General features: G+C 37.4%; 2 protein-coding genes, 1 non-coding gene and 1 pseudogene across 10 annotated transcripts; 2 read left to right on the top strand and 2 right to left on the bottom strand.

The window, feature by feature from the left end:
• Window positions 1-91: 91 nt before the first annotated feature.
• Window positions 92-164, bottom strand: TRNAA-CGC (transfer RNA alanine (anticodon CGC)). Its single transcript has one exon. It is a non-coding gene; the product is annotated as a tRNA-Ala (tRNA).
• A 434-nt stretch (window positions 165-598) lies between these two features.
• Window positions 599-2,817, top strand: LOC104788479 (cytochrome b561 and DOMON domain-containing protein At3g61750-like). 2 transcript variants are annotated; one of them, XM_010514245.3, is made up of 4 exons: window positions 599-1,251; window positions 1,343-1,742; window positions 1,894-2,186; window positions 2,276-2,817. In XM_010514245.3, the coding sequence occupies exons 1-4, from the start codon at window positions 1,045-1,047 to the stop codon at window positions 2,573-2,575; spliced, it is 1,200 nt and encodes a 399-aa protein (XP_010512547.2). In that variant the 5' UTR covers window positions 599-1,044; the 3' UTR covers window positions 2,576-2,817. The 2 variants fall into 2 exon arrangements, with proteins under 2 accessions (XP_010512547.2, XP_010512548.2); XM_010514246.3 differs by having other exon boundaries at window positions 750-1,251; window positions 1,897-2,186.
• A 669-nt stretch (window positions 2,818-3,486) lies between these two features.
• LOC104753197 (uncharacterized) lies at window positions 3,487-4,446 on the bottom strand (annotated as a pseudogene).
• A 2,259-nt stretch (window positions 4,447-6,705) lies between these two features.
• Window positions 6,706-13,069, top strand: LOC104749137 (histone-lysine N-methyltransferase ATX3). Of its 7 annotated transcripts, none has more exons than XM_087491814.1 (24): window positions 6,803-7,205; window positions 7,294-8,088; window positions 8,189-8,244; window positions 8,332-8,497; window positions 8,746-8,865; window positions 8,939-9,007; window positions 9,100-9,168; window positions 9,256-9,347; window positions 9,452-9,544; window positions 9,746-9,881; window positions 9,978-10,032; window positions 10,119-10,218; window positions 10,325-10,449; window positions 10,658-10,803; window positions 10,901-11,005; window positions 11,141-11,205; window positions 11,300-11,525; window positions 11,633-11,719; window positions 11,828-11,872; window positions 11,951-12,040; window positions 12,131-12,217; window positions 12,298-12,372; window positions 12,448-12,551; window positions 12,640-13,069. In XM_087491814.1, the coding sequence occupies exons 2-24, from the start codon at window positions 7,360-7,362 to the stop codon at window positions 12,728-12,730; spliced, it is 2,931 nt and encodes a 976-aa protein (XP_087347940.1). In that variant the 5' UTR covers window positions 6,803-7,205; window positions 7,294-7,359; the 3' UTR covers window positions 12,731-13,069. The 7 variants fall into 7 exon arrangements, 4 of the variants coding, with proteins under 4 accessions (XP_087347939.1, XP_087347938.1, XP_087347940.1 ...); XM_087491815.1 differs by having other exon boundaries at window positions 6,853-7,205; window positions 11,636-11,719; XR_015584641.1 differs by having other exon boundaries at window positions 6,882-7,205; window positions 11,636-11,719; window positions 11,835-11,872.
• Window positions 13,070-13,081: the final 12 nt, after the last annotated feature.

The raw sequence follows: 13,081 nt of genomic DNA, 5'->3' as shown, positions 1-13,081 counted from the left end.
CTCTCCTAGTCTCCTGTTTCAATCAACCGCGAGAACTAGACAAGAAGAATTATGAATTATGAGGCGGTCAAAAAACAAAACACAAAAATTGTGGAGATGCGGGGAATCGAACCCCGTGCCTCTCGCATGCGAAGCGAGCGCTCTACCATATGAGCTACATCCCCATGTTGTCTTATGTTCCGGTATAATTTAAACATATATCTATATTTTCTGTTCCGTTACTCCAATAGGTTTGATTGTTTGAATATGTTTAAATTCTTTTGCATGCGAAAAAAGATAACTTGTCACCAAATAATAAATATTTTTTTTGTTTGTGTGATTGGTACTCATTGAAGCTGTAAAGGTTCGTACCACAATAATGAAAGTTTAAAAAATTAAAGTAAAGAAAGAACTTGGGGTTAATTGGTGACTTTGTTTCTAAGTTCTGTTCCAATATCTCCTCCCATGAAAAAAAGAAAAGAAGAAAAGATGATGTTGATGAGCGTGGCACCATCCTGACCAAATATACCTAATGAGTAATGATTCAGATTAAGACTAGTCCACTTCCCACTTGGTCCAGTTTACGACCATATTCTCTCTCCCATCTCTGCCTTCTTCTTCTTCCCCTCAAATAAGCAAAGTTAAAAAAAAAAAAAAAAAAAAAAAAAAAAGAGAACTCCAGATTCTTAAAAAGTATTTTCATATAATTTCTCAACCACAAATAGCAATTGACAATTGTTTTAACTGGCAAAAAGCAATTATTTCATCGCATCTCTTGGTATATTTTAAATTTTTGTCGGTTTTTGTGACTGGGGGGACATAAATTGTCCGATACTTAACCAGTGAAACATCAACTCCAGTATCTCTCTCAAAATCCAATCGAAGGAGCTAGCTGATTTAAAAACAATTTGATGATTATGATTGATCGCCATCTTCAACCACTTTCACCACCAAACTCTCAATCACTCTTCTTCTTCCTCTTCAAGCAACCAACACCAAAACACACCCTCCACATCGTACCTCACTCCACGCTTGCTCCTATTCGCCTCTGCTTCGATTCCTACCATGAGAGCCTTCTTAGGGTTTTACATCCTCTGTCTCTTTATCGGACAAGATCTTCCCTTTCTAGTCGCAGATGACGTCAATGCCATAAACGACTCTAACCAGAATCTCTGTTTTGCTAACCGATTATCTGATTTTCTCCCACCACCGTACAGCAATATCTCCGATAACATGCCATGTACTCCTCTTTGGAACACGTTCGTCTTACGGGTAAAACATTACCATAACACATTTTGATTTTTACTTTCTTTGCTTTTCAAACCAATCCATGATTTTGATTTCTAATGTCTCTGTTTTGCAGTACTCAGAAAGCAGAGACAATGTGATGACGATCATAGTATCAGCTTTATACGCAACCGGATGGGTTGGGATAGGATTCTCGAAAGACGGGAGAATGGTTGGATCAAGCGCGATGATCGGGTGGATTTCGAAAAAGGGTCACGCCAAAATCATACAATACTATCTCCAAGGAACGGAGAGAGACCAAGTTGTGCCGGATCAAGGAGAATTGCAACTACAAAAAGTGCCTCCTGTGGTGGCTCTTCACGGAGCAATGATTTACTTGGCTTTTCAGGTTAAGTTCGCCGTTAGAGTTCCTCGTAGAGCTGTCATTCTAGCGTTTAGCACCGCTTATCCTTCCAAGCTAGGCCGTTTGACTAAGCACGATGATAAAACTACAGTCATCGTCGATTTCTCCAAAGGTATATATGCAAAACACTAAAAATGTTGTGACACTAATGTTTTACGTGCAAGCTTTTATAACGTTAATGTCCATAATACTAGTCTAGACAAGTTAAAACACAGGGGACGATCCAATACTTAGTGTGTCTTGTGTTTTCTTGGTCTGTGCAGCAGCGAGTGGAGCAACCTCTACAAAGACGACGACTTCTACGGAGAAGACAAAGCATGGAGTAATGGCGATACTCGGATGGGGTTTCTTACTTCCCGTAGGGGCAATCCTGGCGAGATATCTTAGACATAAAGACCCTCTTTGGTACTATCTACATATCGGTTTACAGTTTACGGGGTTTATCTTCGGTTTAGCCGCTGTTATTCTTGGGATTCAGCTTTACAATAGGATCCATCCGAATATACCTGCACATCGAGGCATTGGGATCTTTCTTCTAGTCCTTAGCATTCTTCAGGTTTGAGAAGTCTTTCGAGTTTAAGAAGAATCCGTCCAAATAAGGGTTTTAAGTTTTGGCTGAAACATATATGGGGTTCTATTTTGTAGGTTTTGGCTTTCTTTGCACGGCCACAGAAAGAGACGAAGATGAGGAGATATTGGAATTGGTATCATCATTGGATTGGGAGAATCTCTCTCTTTTTTGGAGCAGTGAACATTGTTCTTGGGATTCGAATGGCGAATAACGGAGGAGATGGATGGAAAATTGGATATGGATTTGTGTTGTCATTGACGTTACTTGCTTTTGTTGTTCTTGAAATATTAAGGATCCGTGGCTCCATTGGTTCACCATCTTCTCACACCCCTCCCTCTTTTGAGGCACATCCAAGTTCTTCTACTAGTGTCTGATTCAAGATCATCTGTTTTTGTCATTGATTTGTTTCTTGTACATATATAAAGACACTTCAAAAAAAAAAAATCTTGGCTAAAGTCATTATGGTCATTGAATTTTATAGTCGATAAGTGAATTGTTTTTTGGCGGCCATATGATTGTTTTTTTTTCTTTTCTTACAAGGTTTGTTTATTTTTGGATCTTAATTTGTTCTCATTTAAGATGTAAGTTGAGTTTTGAAGGTTGTTGTTCCTGAAAAGTGAAACCATAGTATCATACCCTTATTTATTTCCTTGAGTATATATGGGAGTTTGTACAGGTACACAGACGTTAATAACATTATGGAGGCCCTAAACGATTAAGTTAATCGGATTAACAAAAGTATTGTCCATTTTTGTTCAATTGCAAATTTAGTGTCCCTTTCAATCATAATATAGTAAATACAAATTTGGGGCTGTGCTAAATTGGTTGTGGAAGACAAATAAATATTTTTTTCCTCGTAAAGTTTGAGATGATTTTTTTTCTTCTTTTAAATATACTTTTATCAAAAATTAGCAAATATCGAAAATTGAAAACAAAGCGTACAATGGACTCTAAACTAGAAAAATTTCAACTTGCAGTATTGTAAGGACATTGCCATCAAAGGATTTAAGCAAAGTATCTTAAAACATATTTTATTCTTAATTTTGAAAAAAATGAAATTAAGAACTTCTTAAGAAACTTGGATATTTTATGGGTCCATTGAAGGTTGTTAAATTTTAGGTTCTTAAAAAAGTGTATATATATTTTTATTGTAAATTATTATGGTATTTTGTTTAAATTCATAAGATTTGTATACTTTTAAAAAACTTAAAAATATTGCATTCAATAAAAATTTAAATAAACATTACATAAAAGCATATTAAAAATAGATTACGAAATGATTAATTTAATATTGATTTGTGCCAAACTTTTCCCATATATGCTCAACCAAATCCGCTTGTAGTCAGTCATGTATTTTCTTCTCACGAACTTCATTTCGAATGGTTATCGTATCGCCCATCATATTTATGAGATTTGAAGGGATGTCTATAGAATACGTGAAATCCACTTCTGAAGTTCGGTTTGATTTACTTGTGCAAATGTGGCCTCATCATACTGAGTATACCCATCACGTTCATCTTCTACAATCATGTTGTGCAATATGATACATGCTCTCATTATGTTTCCAATTTTTACCTTATCCAACATAAGAGCTGGGTTTTTGACTATGGCAAATCGAGCTTGCAAGACTCCAAAAGCACGCTCGACATCTTTACGTACAACTTCTTGTTATGTAGCAAATAACGATTCTTTCGGATCTTGTGGCATTGAAATTGATTTGACAAAAGTAGCCCATTTTGGATAAATACCATCGGTGAGATAGTAAGCCATATGATATTGTCGTCCGTTGACAATGTATTTTACTTTGGGAGCTACACCTTGTAATATGTCATCAAAAACTGGTGAGCGATCGAGAATATTGATATCGTTTAATGTACCTGGAGCTCCAAAAAATGCATGCCATATCCAGAGGTCTTGTGAAGCTACAACCTAGAAAACAATTGTTGGCTTTCCAGATCCACGTGTATATTGACCTTTCCATGCAATCGGGCAATTCTTCCACTCCCAATGCATACAATCTATGCTTCCTATCATCCTGGGAAATCCGCGTATCTCTCCAATATCGAGTAGTCGTTGAACATCTTCTGGTGTGGGTCTGCGTAGATACTCATCTCCAAATAAATGAACTATTCCTTCAACAAACTTTTCCAAACATAACATAGCGGTGCTTTCAGCAAGACGGAGGTATTCGTCATACGCATCCGCTGCAGAACCATACGCCATCATACGATTGAAGAGACCAAGGGCTCCAACCTACATTGTCTCTATGTGACTTCTCCACACAACACACACTGTAATAAATAAGAAGGTAAAGTGAGAGAGTTTATAAATTTCTTACATGGTAAAAACAATTAAAAGAAGACTTGGCGCTACTTGTCACACACCATACAAACAGGACACTCTAGATCAGATCAGAAACTGATAAACCAATGATAATTCACCAACACTTTCTTGAATGTCCAGTCTCATATAACATACCTCTGTCGCCACATTGAGATTTCCTTTTCTCCCAGCCTTGACATTCTCAAGCCGCGCCTCATCTGAGATATATCAAGTTGTCTTAGTTATTGATTATTTTCATTTCATTTCCTTTCCTGTTTCAGAGTTTTTACTAACTAACCTTGTAGTTTTTCTTTTGCACATCAAAACCGAGAGGCTTTGGTTTTGCAGCTTCTTTCTATCTTCTCGATGATCTCATTCGCGCCTCCTCTCAGTGTTATCCTTGTTTCCCTCTTAAACTCCTGTTTCTTGTTTTTAAGCAAACATTTCACTAACAGAAGATTACAAATACAAAGAGTGCCGGTTCTTTATATCGAAACACAAACCTGTTCTGGATCCAAGAGATTCTCTAGGTTATGCCCCCTTGACACTGCGATGATCTCAAATGCAATGATTCCCGCTGGTTGCTCTTCTTTCTTCTCAGTAACATGATGTTCTTGTACATGATCATCACAAGCCGCCTTATATATGATGTTATTCTTAATATAAAAATTTTAAAAATGGAACAAGAAATGAAATTATCCTCACCTCTCGGAGTCCTTGAAAACAGCAGCAATATCCTCCATGTTTGAATCATCCTTATCCTCGAACACTGGAGGCTTGTAATCTTTTTTGAACCATTCATCTTCAAATACCTCTTGTGGTGTTACACGCTGACACAAAACTACATCAACTCAGTTTCACGAATGAAGTAAAATTGAGAAACCAGAAACAAACTACCTCACAAACCCGGAATCTTCAACTGACTTGTTACCAGTTAATAACTTCCCATCATAGAACCATAAATCAATTTTATCACCTTCAAACTTTGCTAATATCGATTCTAATTTCTTGAAACCTAATTTCTTCTCACATCCCTAAAATTCTGATGCATGTCGATCCAAAGGAAATCAATTGGATTATGACCAAGAAAAAAAACTTACTCCGTTGGAGATTTAAAATCCGATTGGGTCAACAAAGGGCTGCCGGATCGATGAACCAAGATCATGTCCTTCTTCACAACAATCTCCTGCATGCATCACTCCCATACCTAATATGATTGATGACTGAATCACCGCCGGTAAAATCCAAATCGAGAGTCTTGTTGTTTTCTCTGTCGAACAAAGGAGAGAGACGAGAGAGGTGGTTCGAAAAAAAAAAGACGAGAGAGAGATGAAAGAGAAATTCAATTAACAAAAAAAATAAAAGAAAATTGTATTTTTCTCTCACCCAATCAGAAACTGACACACCTCAGTTTCTAAACTTACCAAAAACATCTTATCTAAACAACGATTCTAAACTAAAACATACAAAAACAATTAAATTTAATCACATCTAATACTTTAGTAACTCTTAAGAAACTGTTAAAATTCTTTGATGGACTTGCCCTAAAGATGAGAAACTTTGATCATGAGATAAATAATCTCACATGTTTATAGTCCCAATTAATAAAAGGAAATAAAATTAATTAAAAAAATTAATTAATAAAAGAAAAAGCATAGACCCAATATGCACCCAAGTATCTCACGCATATACTGTATATAGGCCCAACAAGCTTTTGATTTTTTTCTCATAATTTGTGACCAAAAAAAAAAAATTTAGTGAAGTGCCACGTCGGATAAACTGAAAAGGAAGTTTTCGACTTGGCGCTCTTGTAGGCCTGAAATTTTCGTAGTCTTCCCTCCGTCCCCAATCCCTGGAGCCAAACACTGTTTCATCGAACCGCCACGTCAGCATTACTCGATTTCTAATTTTCGTTTTACTTATGAAAAATTCTTTTAAATACCACTGAATTTTTTTTTTCCAACAATGCCACGTTATAATTTTTTACCCAAAAATATCATAAAAGTTTTTTTTCCAAAATTACCATAAATATAAAAGTTGAATTTTAATGATGTAAAATTTTTTTTTAAAAGTTTGGGTTGATATATTTAGTTTTAGAATATAGTTTTTAGATGTAGGATTTAGTATTTAAAATTTATAAATTAGTTTTTAGTATTAAAATTTTAGTTCAATTATGTTACATTTTTGACAAAAAATATATTTTTATAATATTTTTGGAAAAAAAACTAAATTGTGGTCTATTTCGAACAAAAACCTATAACAATTGTCCATTATTGTTTAAGCGAATTGATTTCACGGTTTAAGCGTAAAATAATTGGGAAAAAATATTAAACCGACGGTGTCTGTGTCTCCTTCACCAGAACACACGCTCTCAAAACCCAAAACTAACAAAGATCCTTCTCCTCCTCCTCCTCCTCCTCTTTTGTTTCCCTTCGCCGTCGATTTTTTTATAAGGAGCTTTTAGGTTTTTTTTTATCTTCTCCGTAGTGATACACACTTATAATTCTCCAGAATTTCGCGACGAGTATTTTGGTCTGTTCCTCCGTCGTCTGTTTCTCCGTCGTTCGATTTCTTAATTCTATCGTCACGTACGAATTCCGAGGATTTTGATTTCGTTTTCGAATTTAGGGTTTAAGAAGCGGTTTCGCATTGGGTTCATATACTAGAGCCGATTTGCGAGAGGTATTATTGGATATACGTTTCGAGGTTTTTGTTTTTTGTTTTGTTTCCGGAGGTCCGAGCGGCGAATTTGTTTGTTTGATGAAATTAGGGTTTTGGAATCGGAATTTGGATGGTCGCGTATGTTGAGTAGGCCAGAATCGTTTTGAGTTAGGACATGATTTTGAAACGAACCTTGAAGACCTTCGAGAATCAGAATCTGAAGAGGTGCAAAATTGATTCAGAAATTGATTATGGGAGCAAAAAGGGTGAGATTATGGTGTATAAGAAGAGACAAAGAGCAAGCGTAGATCAACCATGTTCAGAGCCCGAAGGTCTTACCAGTAGTAGCTCAAGCTGCTTGACCACTCAACCGGGCTCAGACCAGTCCAAGTCTTCGCGGGGCAGAGTTCGAGTGGTTCCTTCAAGGTTTAACGATTCGGTTGTTGGTTCATGGAAAGTCAGCAGTCGTAAGGTCGAGTCGACGACGGAGTCTAGCCATGATGACGACATGTATTCGGGGAAGAAGGCCAAAGGTTTCAGTGGAAGCTCGAAATTGAATCGCAGCAAAGCCGCGAAGCTGGTGGTTCCTCGTAAGGATAACGGAGACAGCAGCGAAGTAGATTTTGATGGCTGGGATGTTCAAATTCCCATGGTGTCTTCCTCCGACGACGCTAATTCTGGAATGCTCAAGAAGAAGTCCGACGCCACGCGTAAGGGCGTGTATAAACCAGAGGACTTTACAGTCGGCGATCTTGTCTGGGCCAAGTGTGGGAAAAAATTCCCAGCATGGCCGGCTGTGGTGATCGATCCATTATCACAAGCGCCTACTCCGGTCTTGAAACATTGCGTCCCTGGAGCAATATGTGTCATGTTTTTTGGGTACTCCAAGAATGGAACTCAGAGGGTATCTATTCTTTAATCTCTCTCTGTGTTTTCTAGCTCGCGTTTGATGCTCTTTTTTTGTACGGATCTTTAATTCTTCTGAAACTTATGGTCATTAACAGGACTACGCATGGGTCAGGCAAGGAATGATGTATCCATTTACGGAATTTATGGACAAGTAAGTACATGAGACGCTCTTTCTTGATTCTTTCATAATTAATTGTTTGTTTGCGTCTGTTCCTTAATCTCGAATTCATCTCTTCAGATTTCAGGATCAGACAAACTTGTACAATTACAAACCAAGTGAATTTAAGAAGGCACTAGAGGAAGCAGTTTTAGCTGAAAATGGGGTCGAGCGTCCTGAAATTAGCTGCCCAGATTCCTCTGCTACGGAATCCGACCAGGAGTATGGGCCTGCTTCTAGAATTCAGGTACGTTTCCTTGACACATGTTCTTCTTTTTTTTGGGTCAGATCTTCAAGTTTGCTGTTTTAGTGATTTAGGAAGACAAAGTAAATTAATTAAGGACAGGTTCTTACTTTCACTATCACCAGTCAGTTTCATAAGCATCTTGTGTAATTCATATCCACCTACATCTGGTGATGATGTACTTGTATCCGACACTTCAACGGTTATTGGGTTGCGTCCCCTAAAACGATATGCTGATTTTATTTCTGTAGGGTTCATGTCATGCAGACATAACGACATGCGACGGCTGTGGCTCAGTAATGCCATTAAAATCTCTAAAAAGGACAAAAGGGTCACAACCTGAAGAGCTTTTATGCAAACACTGTTCAAAGGTATTTAAATGTCTTCACTCTTCGCCTTTGGTTTTCTCTTACCAAAAGGAATAATCCAAATTTGTTGTTTCAGTTGCGGAAATCCAATCAGTGTTGTGGCATTTGCAAGAGAATATGGCACCCTTCAGATGATGGAGATTGGGTGAGAATATATATATGTGACCATGTTTGGTGAAATATGGAGCTGATTAGAAACTATTTTATTTATGTAGCTGACTTGATTTGATGTATTAGGTTTGTTGTGATGGGTGTGATGTATGGGTACATGCTGAATGCGACAACATTTCAAATAAACGCATTAAGGTGCATCTCCGTGCATCTTTAACTTTTGATTCTAAGTATTATAAGACACCTATCGAACGTTTGCACTGATTTGGTTATTATCTTAAGGAACTGGAGCACAACAATTACTATTGCCCTAATTGTAAGGTGCAGCATGAGCTTTCGCCAACAATATTAGAAGAACATAACTCAGTGTTCAAGTATGTTGTTAACATCTCATGCTCTCCTGCTTTGATTGTTCGCATTTCTCTATTGCTAATTCTTTAATCTTCGAAATTTCCTTTTCACTACCTCTTTGGGACAGGTCTACAGAAAAGGCGACAGAGACTGAGCTGCCTGATGAGGTTACTGTAGTCTGTAATGGCATGGAAGGAACATATATCAGAAAATTTCATGCGTATGTCTTATATATCTCAGCCTTATTTTAGTTTCTTCATTTAGAAAGGATCTTCTATGTTCATGACTACAAAACACAATATCGGAAAACTAATTTTTCTCTGAAAACTATTATTCCACGTTTATCCTAGGCTTTTGTTATCATTCTAATGTTGTTTTAGAGATTAGACCAACATATTTATCTTGGAACTATTGTTTTCAGAATTGAGTGCAAGTGTGGTTCATGTGGGTCAAGGAAGCAGTCACCAAGTGAATGGGAACGGCATACGGGCTGCAGAGCAAAAAAGTGGAAGTGTAGCGTAAGAGTGAAAGACACAATGCTACCTCTAGAAAAATGGGTACATCCCTTATGCTATACTCTCTCATTAAGTTGCCCTTATATACCCCTGAAATTTGCATGTAAGAGATTTAATACTGACAACAATATATTACAGATTGCAGAATTTAGTACCTACACTATAGAAACCCAGATGCTCTCTTTGCTGCAAGGTAGATTAAAGCTCAGCTCTCTGCTCCCTACTTTTGGAATTCAAATTTGGTTGGAAACTTGCTTACTCGTTATTTTGTATGCACAGAAAAGTATGAGCCAGTCAGTGCTAAGTGGACGACTGAAAGGTGTGCTGTATGCAGATGGGTAGAAGACTGGGAAGAAAATAAAATGATCATCTGTAACAGGTTAATTTTTGGCATTTTTGGTTATACTGAATTCTACAGCGGTTTTATAACCAAACATGGGGTCATAAATATGAAAGTCTGACCAATCTTATGAATATGTCTTCAGATGTCAGGTGGCTGTGCACCAAGAATGCTATGGGGTAAGCAAATCTCAGGACCTCACCTCCTGGGTATGCAGAGCATGTGAAACACCAGATATTGAGAGAGAGTGTTGTCTTTGTCCTGTAAAAGGTATTACTGCAGAATTAGCTCTCTTTACGATTTTCCCCCCATCTTGCAATATTAATGGTTTATTATTGACTGTCCTGTCACAAGGTCAAGTTAAGTAAACTCAGTCATAGATTTCTCTTTGGGTACAAAGGTGCTTTAAATTTAACTCATTTGCATATCTCTATTTCCGTCATGATATTCAAACACAATTTCTCTTCCATTTATGCAGGCGGTGCTTTAAAACCAAGCGATGTCGAGGGTTTGTGGGTTCATGTCACATGTGCTTGGTTCCGACCGGAAGTTGGGTTTCTGAATCATGAAAATATGGAGCCTGCTGTTGGACTTTTCAAAATTCCAGCTAATTCATTTTTAAAGGTATAACGAAATGCTAGATGTGGAAATTATAACGAACATGTTTTATTAGAATCTAATAATATATATACATCTGATATTTTTTGAAAATACCTTTTAGGTTTGCACAATTTGTAAGCAGACACATGGTTCCTGCGTGCATTGCTGCAAGTGTGCCACTCACTTCCACGCAATGTGTGCGTCACGGGCAGGTTACAACATGGAGGTTAGTCCTTAACCTGCTTGGTCTCTGTGTGCTTATGATAATCTTCATTTTTCACCTTAGTTCCCTTACAAAGGTGTTCTTTTAAAAAATCTTCTTATGGATATGTAACTGATACTGTTGTCTGTGGAAATTTAGTTGCACTGCCTGGAGAAAAATGGTTTGCAGAGAACCAGGAAATCCGTTTACTGTTCTTTTCACAGGTTTGTTATTTGTTTTTCCGACATGTTCTTTAATTGATCTGTTATGTGATATGAGGACCTACTAATTGCCTGTATCAATTTACCCACCATGTAGGAAGCCAGATCCAAATAGTGTTGTAGTTGTGCACACTCCCTCAGGAGTATTTGGGTCTAGAAATTTGCTTCAGAATCAAAATGGGCGCACCAAAGGTTCAAGACTCGTTATGACTAAGAAGATAAAGCTTCCAGGTTCCGAAATCCAAACACAATCCGAACAGACTCATGTAATTGATTCTCAATATGCAGCAAGATGCCGTATATATAGTAGATCAAACACAAAGGTATGCGTCTGGGGATCTTGTTTATTCTTGGACATTGGAGAGTCTTTCATTCTTAAGTATTCCATGGCAATGGTACTATTTCATCCCTGTTACTGCTGATGTTTCAGAAGATTGATCTGGAGGCGATATACCATAGGCTTAAGGGACCAAGCCATCATTCTTTGGGTGAAATCGAGAATCTAAACTCTTTTAAGGCAAGTTTCTCATTCAGAGCTAGATTCATGTCAGTGTTTTGCTTTCTTGGGTCATTTTTTCTGGATATCTCAGCAAGATCTTAATTTCCTTTTACCTTGTTACACTAGGAAGCAGATTTTATCTCATTCAGAGAACGGCTAAAACATTTGCAGGTAAACATTGACTCAAGAAGAGTTAAAATTTCTTCATCTTATTATCCTAGAACATTATTAACAATATGTCTTCTTCAGAGGACGGAAAATTTGCGGGTCTGCTTTGGTAAATCTGGCATACATGGATGGGGTCTGTTTGCAAAGAAAAATATTCAAGAAGGACAAATGGTACTTAGTTTATGTTGTATAATGCATGATTTCGATGGCCAAATTGATGTGCATCTTAAACAAACTACTGATACTGTAATTCTTGTGTAGATTATCGAGTATCGTGGGGTGAAAGTTAGGAGAAGTGTTGCAGATCTGAGAGAGGCAAAGTACCGTTCTCAAGGCAAAGATTGTTACGTAAGTTGTGATTTGCTTGCTTACATTCAACATTATCCGCTGGCTGCATCTAATGGTTAACTTATTGTCTAACAACGCAGCTATTTAAGATAAGTGAAGAGATAGTGATTGATGCCACAGACTCTGGAAACATAGCACGCTTGATCAATCATTCAGTAAGTTCCGTAAACTGACACATGATACCAAAGCCTGGTAACTAATAATATTAACGATGGTCATGTCGTGTGCAGTGTAAGCCCAATTGCTATGCCCGTATAGTGAGTATGGGTGATGGCGAAGACAACAGAATCGTCCTTATTGCAAAGACCATTGTCTCAGCTGGCGAAGAGCTTACGTAAAAAACAATTCAGCTACTCTTCTCATAGAATTCTCAGATTTTTCGACATTGATTACTTTAATAATGAAAACCCATTTTTCTACAGGTATGATTATCTCTTTGAGGTTGATGAATCTGAAGAAATCAAAGTGCCTTGCCTTTGTAAAGCTCCAAACTGCCGCAAATTCATGAACTAGAGGTCTTTTTTAAGTCTAAACCATTCTTGCAAACGTTCAAACTTGCTGCAAATTTGAGCAGTAACTGACGGTGATGGGAAGTTAACCGTTTTTTCCCTCGGTGGCTAGCTCATGCTGACTTCTTTCCGATTGATTCATTAGTTACACCGTTTAAAGCGTGCACGCTGCCTACATTTCCCGGCGTGGAAATTTTGTAAATTTCTAGAATTCAAGGGAAAAACTTCTATAGGCAACTAAAGAAGACTTTACTTCGACCCTAGTTTAGGTCCAGAATGTTCAAGTGTTTATAGCTTCTTAACATTTCACAGAATATAGTTTCGAGACCGAAGTTTCTACAAATTATGTCGAATT

Source organism: Camelina sativa, chromosome 16 (genome assembly GCF_030686135.1).
Source record: "Camelina sativa cultivar CO46 ecotype springtype chromosome 16, ASM3068613v1".
In the NCBI taxonomy this organism is placed as follows: Eukaryota; Viridiplantae; Streptophyta; class Magnoliopsida; order Brassicales; family Brassicaceae; genus Camelina; species Camelina sativa.
Note: the sequence above shows the minus strand (reverse complement) of the source record. Positions and strands in the feature narration are given on the sequence as shown.

Coding starts and splice junctions, on each gene's coding strand:
- LOC104749137 (XM_087491812.1), top strand. CDS start 7,360: ATGATTTTGAAACGAACCTTGAAGACCTTCGAGAATCAGAATCTGAAG. Junction 11,526..11,632: donor ATAGTAGATCAAACACAAAG/GTATGCGTCTGG, acceptor CTGATGTTTCAG/AAGATTGATCTGGAGGCGAT. Junction 11,873..11,950: donor AACGGCTAAAACATTTGCAG/GTAAACATTGAC, acceptor TGTCTTCTTCAG/AGGACGGAAAATTTGCGGGT.
- LOC104788479 (XM_010514245.3), top strand. CDS start 1,045: ATGAGAGCCTTCTTAGGGTTTTACATCCTCTGTCTCTTTATCGGACAA. Junction 1,252..1,342: donor GGAACACGTTCGTCTTACGG/GTAAAACATTAC, acceptor TCTGTTTTGCAG/TACTCAGAAAGCAGAGACAA. Junction 1,743..1,893: donor CATCGTCGATTTCTCCAAAG/GTATATATGCAA, acceptor TGGTCTGTGCAG/CAGCGAGTGGAGCAACCTCT.